The sequence below is a fragment of the Macadamia integrifolia genome, unplaced genomic scaffold, assembly GCF_013358625.1.
Source record: "Macadamia integrifolia cultivar HAES 741 unplaced genomic scaffold, SCU_Mint_v3 scaffold2723, whole genome shotgun sequence".
Lineage (NCBI taxonomy): Eukaryota > Viridiplantae > Streptophyta > Magnoliopsida > Proteales > Proteaceae > Macadamia > Macadamia integrifolia.
Genome location: NW_024868913.1, coordinates 48960 through 65249, shown reverse-complemented (window position 1 = coordinate 65249; position 16290 = coordinate 48960). Strand labels below are relative to the sequence as shown.

Here is a 16290-nt window from a genome sequence, read left to right as displayed (position 1 = left end):
TATAAATGGGAAAAATGTTTTCAATCATTGAGTGTGGCCTATGTTAGCATCCCTTGTATTAATCTATCTCTCTCCCCCATGAAATGATATCTCTACCCCTATTGGGGAAGGTAAGAGATTGATCCAAGATTTCAACGGATGGGTGCTAGTGTAGGTCATGCTCATGGGCAGAAAATATCATCAAAATTGAAACAATTCATTAAGATGATGTGATTATATGATAAGACTCGTATTCTATCAACAAACTCTTACTTTCTATTGACGAATTTGAAAATGCTATTCTCCTTTGTTATCTTGATGTTACCAATGGTCATGACTCCCATACTTGCATTATTGCGTCCGTCTCTCTCATTCTCCATATAAAATGAACTCTCTTACCCCCATATATTGAACGTTCATTAAATCTCGTGTAAGCATAGGAGCCACGCTATCGGTCAGACACAATCCCTAAAACTAATAACTGAATTTTTTTGAAGTTAATTGTATATCATCATGTGATTCACCAAAAAAAAATAAAAAAATACTATTAATGTTGATTTGATTATTTTATTATTTATTTGCTCCCTCTGGTCTATAGTCTGCCAAGTACCGATGACCAACTCAGATGGAAAGTAGAAACCAAGCAGTCAAGCACCAACCCAAATGAAAATGGAAATAAACCAAAACCCACAGCGTTTTCACCATTTTCTTCAGAAGGAAACTTGAAAGTAGATACCAGAATAAGTAATAGTAATACATTCTCTCATACCAAGATCAGAAAATTAAGAGCGAGTAAAATCAGGGTCTCTCTCTCTCTCTCTCTCTCCTCTTCCACGCGCGCTCGAGACCACTGACTACCCACCACAGAAGAAGGGAAGAACGGAAGCGAAGAAACAAATAGGAGAAGAAACGAAGCAGAAGGAAGCAAGAAGGACCTTACCACTGTTTAGATCGGACCGCCTCAGAGATGCTTCCCACCGTTCGATCCTTGTCTCTTTTAGTCGTTTTCCTTCTCGTCGTCTCTCTGGTTTTCGCTTCCGAGTCTGATCACAAGGTAATGTTGAAGACTTGACTTACCACCTCCACTTTAACCCTAAATATCTCTCTCTGAGGAAATTCCCGTCATGGGTCGTGGATCTTTTGGTTTGAATTGGTATTTCCACACTTGGTTTTCCATTGCATTAGATCTGCGGAGTCCTTCATGTTGGAAGGCTTGAATTTCTGCCATTTTTTTTTTTTTTTGGTTGATTTCTGGGCATTCTATTAATTGTTCAACTGGGTTCAGACGATCTTAAGTGCTCTTCAACGGGCTGGTTCAAGGTTGCAGCTTGGCGACACTTGGTGGTGTTTGGAGCTTCTGATGTGGTTCTTTGTGTTTGGGACTAATGTGAGGTCTTAGTTGGGGAATTGAACTCAGTGGTGTTGTTTGATTAAGGAACGGGGATTATAATTGGCGGGGTCAGATTGGAAATGGTGTTTGTTATCTTTCTTTCTTGAGTTGAATCTCTGATTGGAAATGGGGGGTTTGTGGTTTGATTTCTTAGGTTGGGAAATTTATTGTGGATCCCTTATTAAATGGCGATTATGGAACGGGGATTATAATTGGCGGGGTCAGATTGGAAATGGTGTTTGTTATCTTTCTTTCTTGAGTTGAATCTCTGATTGGAAATGGGGGGTTTATGGTTTGATTTCTTAGGTTGGGAAATTTATTGTGGATCCCTTATTAAATGGCGTTGGATTCACTTTGTGGATTGTTTCTCAGATCCTTATGTGAATTTTCTGTTGCTAATCGGAGTACTTTGTAGCTTATAGGAATTTCTATGGCTTACTTTGTTGCTTTGAACTAGATACCTTTTTCTGGGTTATATATCATTTTTGCTTCAAGGATTAGAAAAGATGTTGACTTGAAGAGAAATGCAACCATTCTCTGGGTTCTGTTGCCTGTGGTTTGTAGTTTTAGGTTTTAACCGTTGTTTGACTGTGGGATCCAGGTTTGTTGGGTTTGATGCACTCCATTTGTCTGTGATTTCAGTTTTACACTGCTTGTTAGTCTTTTAGTGTTGAGATGTTAATCCAATTCTTAGTAAAGTTTTCAGAAAAATTCTAAACGTGGATGCTATGCTCAGTGCATTCTGAGAATTTTTTCATTTGTTGATGTATTTTTTTTTTGGGGAGGGGAGTGGTTGATGATGAAATGTTATCACTGGGAGTATAATGGCATGGCATATGCATGCAGAAGCTATCTAGATATGAATCTCAACATTAAATTTCGTGACACAAATTGGTTATATTTTACTGGATTGTTCAACCATTTGAAAACCAAAGTCATTGGTTGATAGACTGTCATAATGAGTTAAACAGAATTTGATCCATCCTTTTAACTCCTCCCCCCCCCCCCCCCCCCCCCCGCGGTGGCGTCATTAAGGCAGTGCACTGAACCAAGAAATATTTTTTTTTCACTTTGATAATTGACTGAGTTGTCATAGTTCAGGGTTCTTTGTGGTTTCTTTTCCTCTCTCTTATCAGTAATTTATTTCTCTTTTACATTGTAGACATCTTGATGGGGACATCAAGACGTACAACAAAAGAAAGAAGAAGACCCAACCTTCATTGTGGTTGGAGGATTAGAAGAAGGAAGAAGAAGAAAGGAAGGCTCGATCCAGCCTTTCCAGCGCTGGATCGAGTCCTCTCCTTCCAAATTTTGCCAAGATTGTGTGGCCCCCCACCAAATCTGATAGTTTAGTAGTTTTATTTCCTAGGATTTTGTTTATTTGAGTCTTTAAGTTAATTAAGAAACTAAGTAATTATCCTATTGATTTCTTTTTAGAAAGTTTCTTTGTTTATGAAATAGCATTCCTAGAATAATCTTTTCTGTCTAGTAATTAGTCTCTTATTTATGTAAGGCCATTGGCCAATGTTCTAAAAAATAAATGAAGATTATTGAAGGCAAAACAGCACCCCCAAATCCCCCTACGAATTCTCTCTCGCTGCCCTCTCCCTCTTCTCATCTCTCACGGTTCTCTCTCCCATTCTCCTTCTCCCTTTCTCGACCTTCACCCCTCTTTTCTGTTTTCTGTCTTCCCTGTAGCTGCTGCCCTATTGCAAAAATTGTTCACCATCATTAGAGATTATCTCCATCGAGAAAACCGCCCAACTGGGTTGCTGCTGAAACTTCTCCAACAATTGGGACTGCTATTCTTTATCAAGTAGGGTGGGCTGCAACTCTTTATCTTGGAGGACCTCGAGTTCTTCTCTTCTCCTCAGACCTCATACAACAAGGAAGTAAGTAAAGAACCCCCTCTGTTCTACATTCATTGGCCTCCCATTACATCCATTAGTCTCCACTGAAATCTGAACATCTACCTTTTCTTTTTTTAAGCCAATACTTATTATTTTCCCTAAAGAAACTTGAGTGAGTTTATGTGCTTTCATTAATCTCACTTTACTTGCATGTTTGGTTTACGTAGTTTGCTTAATGTCTTGATAGACTTGTGCTAAACTTAACACATAGTTGCTGCCATGTTCCCTACCCATATTCCCACTTGAAACTTGAGTGAGTTTGTGCTTTTATGCTTAGACGATTATTGTTCATTGCTACATTATTTATTAATCTCACTTTACTTGCATGGCAATCTTGTTTGCTGAGCTTCCCTTACCCTGTCCAACCCAAGCCCCTTGAGTCTCTACTTACACTATGTTGATTTGAACCCATGAGTGGGACGACCACCATATCTCAAACAGGATCTTTAACCGCAAAGAAAGTGTGAGGATATTTATAAGGCTGATATTCAATTTTTCTACTTACACTATTTTGATTTGAACCCATGAGTGGGACGACCACCATATCTCAAACAGGATCTTTAACCGCAAAGAATCCTGTTAATATGTATGATCATGGTGTTAAAAATTGGATCGGATTGGTCAGAATTTTCCGGATAGGATTTGTGAGAATTGTCTGGATCAGATCAGTATTGGGTCGGACCGATCCGATACCGACACTCTTAAGGGTAAAAAGGTAATTTTTTTCCTTTTTTTTTTTTTTTTTTAAAAGAAGGGGTAAATCTGTCTGATCCAGATCAGTATTGGTTGAGATTGATCCCGAGTTTTAACCCTTGTGTATGATACCTAATTACCTATCCAAACTTTTTGTAACTCGATAAAACCAATTGTATCAAGTTTCTCATATTTGTCCTTTTCTCTACTATTTATGATAAAAGTAGGATTCTCAGGAGGCATCTGATTTTTTTTTTCGTGGACTGGGTGGGTGGGGGGGAGAGCATATTCTATTCTAAATATTGCTCTCCAAGCCACTCTGCTAAGTTTCCTAGCTTGCAGGTATTGTTTCATCATTTAGATGCTATGCTGCTGTTGCTTTTTCCTTTGTATTACTGGTTGATGATGCTGTTCTTAGTTTCTTTATCAACTTCATCGTCTTCTTTTGTGTCATCATGCTATTATAGTTTCATAAGATTTCTATTTCACGGTGTCAGCTTTGCTGGCAATCAGTAAGGATCCGCTTTAGAGTTTAGTCATACTCTTCTAAACATGTTTTCTTTTCAAAACATGCTTATCATATTATATGATCTTCAAACTAAACATTTTACGTTTTAGTGTGGCATGTGTATAATCTTGTTGAATATGATGATGCTTGGATGTAACATTGCCTTTCTAACCTAGGGGCATATTAGTTTCACTATGCAAGGTGCCTCAATGCCTAATACATACATATTCATATAGGTTGTTCCATCATCCATGTATGTGGTAATGTTGGTTAGTTTTGAGTTCTAGTAATTGGAGTTTTTGTCTTATGAAGGAGAGATTATTTGTTGGTTTCTAAATCCCATATTATCTAGAGTCCTCAAATTCTCATAATATGCCAAATCTTCAAGTTCAGTGTTTGTTCAGCTGTTACCTATGATCGATATTGCTTGGTTAAGGAATACTTACTAATGAGTCGTGACATCGAAAAGGTAATAATATTGAAGTTGTCATTGTTGTTGGCTCTATGATTTAATCCTTAATACAACTTGAGCTAACTTTTAGGTCTAGAACTCTTGGTTACAGTATTTCACTGGTAGATGGGTACTGAATATTGGCAGTAAATGCAGTCCCTTTTTCCCTATTATGTATTTCTTTCTGCATCTATAAGAAATTTTGTATGTATCAGTAATTTAAAAAGGTATGGAGGGGGCGGTAGTTTTATCAAAGACCATTTTACAATAGGCAGATTGATTAGTTCATGAATTCTTCTCAAAACCTCTGGATGCTTATACTCCAATTACGAAAGTGGAAGCTGACTCTTGCATTGAATTGAAGTCCCAAGAGGCTAACAAATCTTGTCCCTGATCAAGAGAATCCGTCCAAGCACATAGGCATTTACTTGATTAGTGGCTTTGAACCATCAACAATTCCATTTGGCCAGTAGGTATGTGATGTGTGAGATGAAGTGGTGCTGACTGCCTTTTTTCCCATTGAACTTGCTAGAGAAATGTTCCTCAAGTCCATCCGCTTCCCTTCTCTTTCACACTCTTTGGTGTGTCATGGACTCATGGGTTTACTTCTTGGTTTGGCATGACATTTTCATCTCATTTCCTTGCTTCCTTTTTCTGACTCAGGAGAATTTTATGGTCTGTGATTCCTTTTGTAGTTAAGTGGAGAATTTGGTAGAGGGAAGTGTAAGAGTGGTAGTGGCTTAATATTTCTTTTCCAACCATTTAAACTTTTCATTTTCTGCTTGTATGGTCTTGGGTTAGTGGTGTGATTTTTTATCAGTAGGAGGATGGCGGTCTTCATAGGTTGTTTCCATTATTTATTTATTTATCTACTTTTTTGTTGAAGGGGTGGGGGGGTGTTAGTGTTGCTGTGTTGAGACTGCAGTTCATATAATCTTTGGTGGTTTCTTGGAGAATATTTGTTTACACTGATCCTTACTTTCTTGCTTTGGTCACTGATTGTTCAATAGGGCTGGTCATGATCCTCGGGGTATTGGTAAGGGTGTCAGTTGGTATGGTTTTGGTACGTTACATAAGACAGGGAGTAGGTACCGAAACCATACCAAACCAAGAACATTCTAAATTTTCAATGCCAATACTTAATCGGCTCGATATTGTTTCTATTCGGTATAAATTCGGTTTATATTTGGTACAAGTATGATTTTGGTACAGTTTCTATTGGGTTCAAATACAATTTTGGTATGGTTTCTATTTGGTATAAATGCGGTTTTTATTTGGTACAAATCTATTTGATACTTTTGCCATTTTTTGCCTTTTGTGGGACATATAATATATGTAGTTGGTAATTAGGTATTCGGTATAAAACAAGTAATTCGGTATGGTTAGGTAAATATTAAATGTTTTGGTCTAAAAAACCGAAAAAGTACCAAACTGAGAAAGATACCCTTTTTTTCTCATACCGAAACCGTACCTATCTCCTTCGGTTTGGATGGTACGATTTTAAACGGTCGGTTTCAGTATTGATATTGGTATTGGTTATCGGTACCAAATCGACACCCTTAGGTATTGGCTTGGCATCAACAGTGAATATAGATGAGTTGCCACTGAGGACCTTAGGCTAAAAATGGGAATACTTTGGATGGCTTGTGGTTCAGGATTCCATTATGGCTGCCACTGAGGACCTCTCTTTCTCTCTTTTCCATCCCATCTTCTTATTTATATTTTTATGAGGAATTATCACTCCCCTCCCCTGAACTTTGGGGAAATATCAAGTTCCTCCACGGTTTTTGAATAAATTCACTCCCCTCCCATGAAATCAAAAGATTCTACCACTCGTTACTCATTGTTAGATTCTGTTGTTAAGTGGGTATTAATTTTTTTAAAATGCCAAAAATTCCCTCTAATAAATTGTTCAAAAGAAGAGTGAAAGAAGAGGACTTCAACGAGTCCTTCTTCGTGCTTTTACCTGAGAAGAGCTCAACGTCGCCTGTCGTTGCTCACCGAGAAAGCCGCTTACCGAGAAGGTCTTTTCTTTTCACACGACACACATTCATTCAGACACTTCCAAAATAAAGATCAAATCATCAAAACGCAACTATCATACATGCAGTAAAGAGTGAAGTCTTCAAACTTCTGTTAGCATCTCGTTCGTTCGTTCTTGTGTAGGGTTCTGTCCAACCTCAACCTGTGACCTCTGTTTATTGCAACTCGTGGCCACAAATGTCTTGGTTAATTTTGAAATATAAATCCTGAGATTGATTTACTACTCAACTTCTTAACTCTCTTTGCTTCTTCTATACGCTTTTGGTTTCTTCTCTTTTAAATTTCGTAATGATATTCGACTCTGACTGACCTCAGAGAAACGAAGAATGGTGCCTACACAGATTTTGAAATTGAGTTTCTCCCCTTTTCTTGGGTTTTGAACTGATTATAGCAGGAAAATCAGTTCGTTTTGCTTGAATTCTGAACTTTCGGTTACACAGAGGAAGATTGTGAAACTTCAGAATCGATTTAGGGTATGTTGCCAGAAGATCGTGAAACTTCAGAATTGATTTAAGGTATGTTGCTGACTCTAGGAGGGCAAGAACGAAAGCAATAGTAAGGTCTATGATCTTCTCCGTGAGCGGCCTCGGTGAGTGGCGATGGTGAGCGGCTTTCTCGGTGAGCAGGGACGGGCTCACCGAAGGACTCACTGAAGTCCTCTTCTTTCTCTCTTCTTTTGAACGATTTATTAGAGGGCATTTTTGGTATTTTAAAAAAATTTAATACCCACTTAACAGCAGAATCTAACAGGGAGTAACGAGTGGTAGAATCTTTTGATTTCGGGGGAGGGTAGTGAATTAATTCAAAAATCGTGGGGGAACTTGATATTTTCCCAAAGTTCAGGGGAGGGGAGTGATAATTCCTCATTTTTTATTTATTTTCCCAGGACTTTCTAGTTTATAGAGAGCTAGTTGCCTCTCATTTCCAGTTGGTTGGCATTCATTCGATTCCTCTCCCTCCCCCTTTCCTTTTCCACTAAAATCTTTACCATAGTTCATAGTACAAAGAAAAATTCACCATGCCTGTTGGTGATACTTTGGTGATAATATCTATTATTAATTAATGAATCATCAATCCTATTAAATTTGTATATTTGACAATGTCATATTTTATATAAAAGAATTTAGAAATGTGGACCCTCCGTGCCTGATATCAGTTGAATGAGCTGCGTTGCCATCACATTTTTTTTCCCTTTAAATTCAAGTGTTATCGTGAGTATGATCTCCAACTAATTTGTCATTACATTTTCACTGTAGTTTTGCTTTCTCTTATATTGTGAAGAATTGGACAATATCAAATATAATTATCTCAAAGCCCAGATTTAAATTTTTTATTATCCAGCAGCAAATGTGTTTTCTATGCATGGTTTAAAGTATCGGTCCGTATCATACCGTATCGGCCAATACGTATCCGTATCGGCCCTTACCAATACGATACTGACCGATACTCATGAAATGTAAAACGTTTCGGTATGTATCGGTACGTATTTTACGATACACACCGATACGCATCGATACACCACCGATACACACCGATACTATATGGAAAATTCAAAATCGAAGTGAAATGTACTTATCGGTATGTATCGGTACGTTTTGGTGTGTATCGACTGATACACTGATACGTACCGATACGGTCATAAAATGACCAAAATGGGTAATTGTTTAGAAAAACATAATTTTTTGAGGTGTTTTTGTTCCAAAGTTGCTGCTAACCATTTTTCTCTCTAACTAAAGTGGAAATTAAGGTTGAGAATAAGGATTTTACATTTATGGGACAACTACAAACCTTGAATTCTTAGTGCGATACTCTCAATTTACTGTTTATGCGTAATACATGTTATATATAACTTTTTTTAATTATTTTTTTATGCAAAAGTATATAAAAAATTGTTTCCTATCCATTTATGTGCGTATCTTTAGCGTATCTTAGTGTATCTCCGATACGATACGATACCCTCCGATACGTATCTTAATTTTGGCCGACCGATACGGCGACCGATACCGATACTTTAATCCTTGTTTCTATATCATGGTGTTTTTGCAGTATCAAATTTTAACTGTAGTCTGTTAATCCTTTGTATGGTAGACTGTTCTGACATCACTATTTGCTGAAATAAAAGGCATGATTAAGAATTAATCCCTTCAAACTACTGCTCTTGCTTTCCAGTCAACTGGAGCTTTACACTCATCCTTGTTATTATTGAGATGAATAGGCATAATTTTGCGTCCTTTTGGATTTTTCTGACAAGTTTGGGTCTTCTGCCTGCAGTATCAACCGGACGATCCTGTGACCCTTTGGGTGAACAAGGTTGGGCCCTATAATAATCCACAAGAAACATACAACTACTATAGCCTTCCATTTTGCCAGACAGGTTCCAATGCTGCTCATAAATGGGGAGGCCTTGGTGAGGTTATTGGTGGAAATGAGCTTATCGACAGTCAGATTGAAATAAAGTTTCAGAGTACGTAATACATTGTTTTTTTTTGGTTATTTTTTGCTACTAAAGATGGTTAAGGAATTTGAAGTAGGAACCACATTATTTGACAAATTTGTTCTGGCAGAAAATGTGGATAAGGCTTCCATATGTGAACTTGAACTTGATGCAGCAAAGGTTAAGCAATTTAAGGATGCAATTGAGAATACTTATTGGTTTGAATTCTTCATGGGTATGTAATCTTCCTTTCCTATCAATGAGACTCCAAAGACCTTATGTTTAAGTTTAGTACATTAGAATGTTAGGATTTTTGGTCTTTATGTTCCTTGGTTGCTGATGAGTTTTACTGGTCTATTGTATTCCTACATTGGACTGTTTTTCTCTGCATCTTCCTCTTGACAAATTCAACTTCAGATGATCTACCTTTGTGGGGTAGGAACTCCTCTTACTCTATTCAGTCTTTCAGTTTATTAGTCCTTCATTTTTATCTGATTCCATTGATCCCTGATAAAACTCATATCATTTATGAGCAGGTTTTGTTGGTGACCTCCATCCTGATAAAAATAATGATAACAAGCATGTACTTTATACGCATAAGAATATTATTGTCAAGTACAACGGAGATCAGGTTTATGCTTTTTAAAGTTTTCTTGTTCATCATTTATTGGATTTATTGGGAACTGAATTTGACATTAATTTTTAGAAAATACTTTCCCTTGCAGATTATTCATGTTAATCTCACTCAGGACAACCCTAAACCCTTGGAAGTGGGGAAAACAGTGGATATGACATATTCCGTCAGATGGATTCAAACAAATGTCACTTTTGCTCGGCGTTTTGACATTTATCTGGACTATCCTTTCTTTGAGCACCAGGTGAATAATGGTTCTTGGTGGATACATTTTTTTCATGTAGTCGCTGGAAATTTTGGTTATTTATAGTTCAGTTGCTGTATTGGTAATCTTTTCTTTTCTCTCTCTCTTTTTTTTTTGCTTGGGGGCGAGGATTCTCATGTTCTTTGCATTTACAGTAGAATTCTGATTGTTGAATGATTTTGTTTTTCTATGTGCAGATTCATTGGTTCTCCATTTTCAATTCTTTCATGATGGTTATCTTCCTCACTGGCTTGGTGTCGATGATTTTAATGCGAACTCTGAGAAATGACTATGCAAAATATGCTCGGGAAGATGATGATCTGGAGACTTTGGTAACACTACCTGAACTTTGACATGATTATCTGCTTTATCTACTTTCTTTTGCTTGTTGGATATACTCTTTTTTTTTTTTTTTTTGAGATGGGTTTTATTTGCTAATTCTTAGTAATAAATGCCAATAACCCATGGATTAATTTCCCCCCCTCCAATGCTTCATGACCAGGAAAGGGATGTGAGTGAGGAGTCTGGTTGGAAGCTTGTCCATGGTGATGTTTTCCGGCCTCCTCTCAATTTGGTTCTACTTTCTGCTCTTGTTGGCACAGGTGCTCAACTGGCAATGCTTGTTCTCCTTGTTATCCTATTGGCAATCATTGGAATGTTGTACGTCGGGTACGTTGTCATTTCCGACCTTGGTGAACTATACCCTTATTTATGTTAATATTATTTCATATGCTATTTAAGAATATCATGTCTTCATTTTGTATATTCTCTCTCTCTCTCCCTCCTTATTTTCTTTGTATCTCCCTTCGTAGGGGGTGCTGCTTTAGCCTGCTTCAAACCAACCCTGAGGCTGTATCTGATATTAAATCGATCTGCAACCATGAATTGAAATTGGTTCAGTTGACTCCTTGGCAACCTGAAGCAATTTGTGATTTTTATAGTATATTTGCAGTACTGAGACTTGGAGACCCATCCCGATCCATGTGGATTGACCAGAACCCAGTGATCTGGTCACCTAAACTGGGCATTTTCTGACCAACAAGGTTTTTAGAATTTTAAAGATCCCATTTTACTGCATGTAGTTTTTTTAATCATAAGTAATTTCCTTAACCGTACCGTCAGGGGTTGTCTTATACTTGCAGCAATAAATAAATTCATACTACTTAAAAAGAAGTAATTTTTTTAGTGGACTTAGTAACGCTGTGAGCATGGAGAAATTTTGTACTTAAACTTCACAAACCTCAGATTTAGCAGATTAGACATTGGATAAGTTCAGTTGTCTTTGGTTTTGGTCAGGGTGTCGGGTAACTGTTCCCTTATGCTGTCTCTTGGTTGGCTTTTTTTTTTTGGGGTGGGGGGGGTTGGGTTGGGTGTGGCAAGGATTGAAGAGGCAAAGTGGAGTGTATCTATATATATATATATATATATATTTAATACTTATCTGTCTATTATGCTGGCCACATTATGTGATCAACTTGTTAGTTTATTGGTCCAGTCATGTCTCTTCCTAGTATAATTTTATTCATGCTCACTTTATTGTATTAGTTTTTTTTTCCCCCTAATTATTGTCTTCTATGTTATCATGTGGCTTAGGCGCGGAGCAATTATCACAACTTTTATAGTATGTTATGCTCTTACATCATTTATTTCGGGTTATGTGACTGGTGGATTGTATTCGCGCAGTGGTGGTATGTTTTTCATCCATCTTCGTTGGTTTTCTTTTGGATGGCTGCCTACTTTCCGTCAGATTTAGTAATACGTTTTTTTGCTATATTGGAATTGAGCAGTTTAACTATTTTTTTTTTATAATTATATTCTCAGGTAAAAACTGGATAAAATCGATGATCCTCACGGCATCGCTTTTCCCCTTTATGTGCTTTGGCATTGGCTTCATCCTTAACACAATTGCTATATTCTATGGTTCCCTAGCTGCCATTCCCTTTGGGACAATTATGGTTGTGTTTGTAATTTGGGCTTTCATCTCCTTCCCTCTGGCACTTCTTGGTACGGTAGTTGGAAGAAATTGGAGTGGTGCTCCAAACAATCCCTGTCGTGTCAAGACCATTCCCCGCCCCATCCCTGAGAAGAAATGGTATCTCAGACCATCAGTTGTATCTCTGATGGGAGGGTTACTTCCCTTTGGCAGCATCTTCATTGAAATGTATTTTGTGTTCACATCCTTCTGGAATTATAAGGTAAATCTTACTACATTTTTTTTATTTGAATTCAGTGATAAAGGAAATGTTTGGAGCCAGGATTCCATATCTCCTTCATTTATTTTTCGTCTTTGCATTACTATCCTGTTTAGATACTTTTGTATTATATATGTTCATCTGAAATGCTAATATAGGGTGAATTATTTTTTTTTGCAATTACTGTGATAATAGTTTTTGGAAAACCATGTAGTGTTTTGTGATAAACGTATAAGGCAACTTTTAGATGTTTCAGCTATGACATAATCCAGTATCAACTACGACACACACACACAAAGAGTCAAGAGGTTATCATTAAAAAGAAAAAAAGGCAATTGTTTCTCTGGACTGCACGGTCAAGAGGGTATCTCTTTGGATTGGCCGCGTATAAAATTTCATTATTTTTCAATGATATACCCTCCCCATATTGGCATAGTCCCCTTGTATTTTCAGCCGTCTAGCCTTTTCAATAAGTTTCAATTTTCAACTGGATTTTCAAAGCTTTATTTTGGCACTTGGCCACCACAAGTCAGTAGCAGACCTCGAGTCTATCCATCTAAAAAAATACATGGGGAAGAGTTATCTGTCAGGGTTGGGGGCCAATGGGAGCACACCTGGAAACATCAGTAGGGTGAGCATTTCCACCTTTCATTGGGAGGGGGGTGTTGGACGGTCATTTCGCCACCTGTGTCTGGATGCAGCCCCTACACTCGCAGACAGTCCTTTTTCCCGATATATATATATATCAATAAAATAAAAACAATTGGACCCCTTTATGGTGTTATTTATGGCAAGGTTCACTGATTGAGTCATTTGGAAAGCGATGTCCTTTCAAGTCTTGGATCTTTTCTCCATATAAAAATGCCAAGAATGTATATTTTTCTACTCTAGATTCTAGTGATAATTTAACATGATTTAAATGCAGAATAGTTTGGACCTAACATGTTCTACTATGCTACTTCCTTGGCAGGTGTACTATGTCTATGGCTTTATGCTGCTGGTCTTCTTGATTCTCATTATTGTTACTGTTTGTGTCACAATTGTGGGGACATATTTCTTGCTAAATGCTGAGAATTATCACTGGCAATGGACTTCGTTCTTCTCTGCTGCATCAACGGCCGTTTATGTGTACCTCTACTCTATATACTACTATTATGTTAAGACTAAGATGTCAGGCTTCTTCCAGACCAGTTTCTATTTTGGATACACTCTGATGTTTTGTCTTGGTCTGGGAATCTTGTGTGGTAAGTTCTATGCTTCATATTTCCTTTTATTGCTTGTTTGAAGTTTCTAGCTGATTGCTTTTTTTCTGTCTAGTTCATGTAAATAAACTCTTTTTGGGCATTAAAATCTCCTAATTGAGGAGAAATCCCATAGATTCCAGGTCGACCTTTGTTGGTTGGTATAAGGGTTATTATGACACATATGAGGTTAAAATTTCACCTCCAAGATCTTAAAACCCTTGACAATGCATTTGAGTATGCATAAAGCCATAAACCTTGGCATTTTTCTTTGGTTTATGATGTTCTGCTTGGTCCTAATGAAATGTTTCTCATGTTCTCTATTTTACTGCTTCTCTGATTCATCATTTTCTTTTGGAATGCAGGAGCTGTAGGTTATCTGGGCTCTACTTTGTTTGTGAGGAGGATTTACAGGAACATCAAATGTGACTAGTGAATGGTGATGCTCCGAGGATAGCAGGCCTGATAGTGATTTGCAGTCTCATTCACGGAGGCGCAAGTGTTCAAGAGGAAGCATGGTCATCTGATCAACTCCCTGTGTTGTTATACAGATGAAAATTAAAGGGTTTGAGGGATGCCTTTTTTGGTCTCAGGACTTGGGAAGGCTTTGCATTTTTTCTTCTTTCTCCCTGTTGCAAGTGAAAGCCCTCTTTAATTCAGAAGTGCAGGGATTGTCATATTCTAGAAATTTAGGACAAATCTTTTTGTTAAGCTTTTTTCCCCCTTTTTTTCTTTTTAAATTATATGTCCTATGACATGACCGTTGGTCTCAAAATTTCCCTTGTCCTACCATCAATTAAACCCATTGTTCCCTGCTTACATGTCAATTTTCTACATGTCAATTTTCAGCCTGAGATTAGTTTATCATTTGGCAAAATAAGAATCGAAAAATTATAAAATACCAAGAAGGTTCATGGGTTACCAAGAGGATGCATGGACATGTATAGAAGGGTAAATGATTAAATTTGACGTGGAAATTCGGTATGTGGTTGAAATGGAAATGTTGAGATAGATAAAGTGATAAAATTCGAAAAGTAGGAATGAATAAATTGTAGAGTTAAATTAGGAGTAGTTGCGATATAGTTGTTTGACGTGGGCAATGGAGACTTCTGAGTGCTCCAGAATGGAGGGTTGATTTGATATAGCTCTAGTGAACTAAAAGAACTAGGAATAGGTCTAAAATAACTAAAACGGGTGGTAAAGAAAGAGATGTATAACTTATGACTAGTGCCAGATATAACTAATTGGGTAATGGAATTTTATATTTTAGCATCTTATTGATCGTTAAATCTCTTTTTTGGTATCTTAATTGTTCAACCTGTTGCAACATTCACTCCATGGCTGTTACACCACCTCTTTCTCCTCACGGGATGTCCAATCCATAGACCAGTTTTTTAATTTAATAAAAGCGAAATTCAGGTTTGACAGCTATCTATATGGTTTCAAAAGTGGAGATGTTCAACCAAAGCTCCCAGTAAAAGGTTTTAGAAATGATGGAATTACCATAGGCTCCGTTTGGTTAAAACTGGAATTTAAAAAGAAATGTAGTAAAATTTTCATACTTTAAAAAGAAATGTTTATAATCATATTACCTCTGATTGTATAAATTACTTAATTTTTTAACCATATTTAGTAATGATATATTTTACATATAATTTTTATTTTAGTTTTTAAATAAAAATGGATTTTAGATGGAAAGTAAAATAAAATTTTATAACCAAATATGGAATGATTTGAAGTTAATGTTAAAGTCACATGGGTAATGATTACATATATCTCTTTTAAGTACAAAATTTTCACTTTCCTTCCCTTTAATTCCCCTTACAACCAAACATTGTTGTAGTGAGATGGAGGCAGAAAGTCAAGAAAAGAGATCAACAATCAAATGCTGGTTTTGTCATCAGGATTCATGTGACGAACCCTTGTGATAAGCTACAAGCTTTCACATAGAAATGACTACCGAAACCAGCTTAGAGATTAGCTGGTGGGAGAATATCCTACACCAAATCTTAATGATCAAGGATAAAAGTGCAATATATGATAGGCTACAGTTCAGAAATATAAGGTAATCAAAGTCTCAGAAAAAGGAGTTTACTTTTTTTTTTTTGGCTATCAGAAAGTGATAAATGCTGGTTTTGCATAGGGAACTAGTGAGAAAAATAATAAAGCAGAATTCTTTCAAGGGTGACACTTCTGGAGAAACCATCCATTAGACAAATGAACACCTCACATCATTCTTCTGCCAATGGTTTTATGATCTTCTGTAATTTCATTTTCATGCATTTTCATGTACAAGAAAATTTTTGGCTTGTCGAGGCAAGGAGCCGTCAATGAACACGAGTTTATTCTTGGAATTGAGAACCATCTTCATAGAACAGGAACAGTTTTAATAGTTATTCCCATTCAGAGATTCGGAGACAAGAACGGTGTCTGGACTGTAAGAATAATGCAGATAAGATGGTGATATGGAGTACACATCACCATGGAGAGTATTCATGGGTTTTGAGAGGGCATCAATGACCTGTCTGTTTCAACCCCACCACCCCAACCCACCACCACCCACCCCACCAA

At 37.1% G+C, this 16290-nt stretch overlaps 1 protein-coding gene across 1 annotated transcript; it reads left to right on the top strand.

The window, feature by feature from the left end:
* The first annotated feature begins 622 nt into the window (after nt 1-622).
* Nucleotides 623-14538, top strand: LOC122067122 (transmembrane 9 superfamily member 1-like). The gene is made up of 12 exons (XM_042630968.1): nt 623-1033; nt 9246-9438; nt 9539-9643; nt 9826-9843; nt 9945-10039; nt 10134-10286; nt 10484-10618; nt 10789-10955; nt 11880-11974; nt 12108-12481; nt 13449-13722; nt 14085-14538. Exons 1-12 carry the CDS (start codon nt 947-949, stop codon nt 14150-14152), a joined length of 1764 nt encoding a protein of 587 aa, XP_042486902.1. The 5' UTR covers nt 623-946; the 3' UTR covers nt 14153-14538.
* Nucleotides 14539-16290: the final 1752 nt, after the last annotated feature.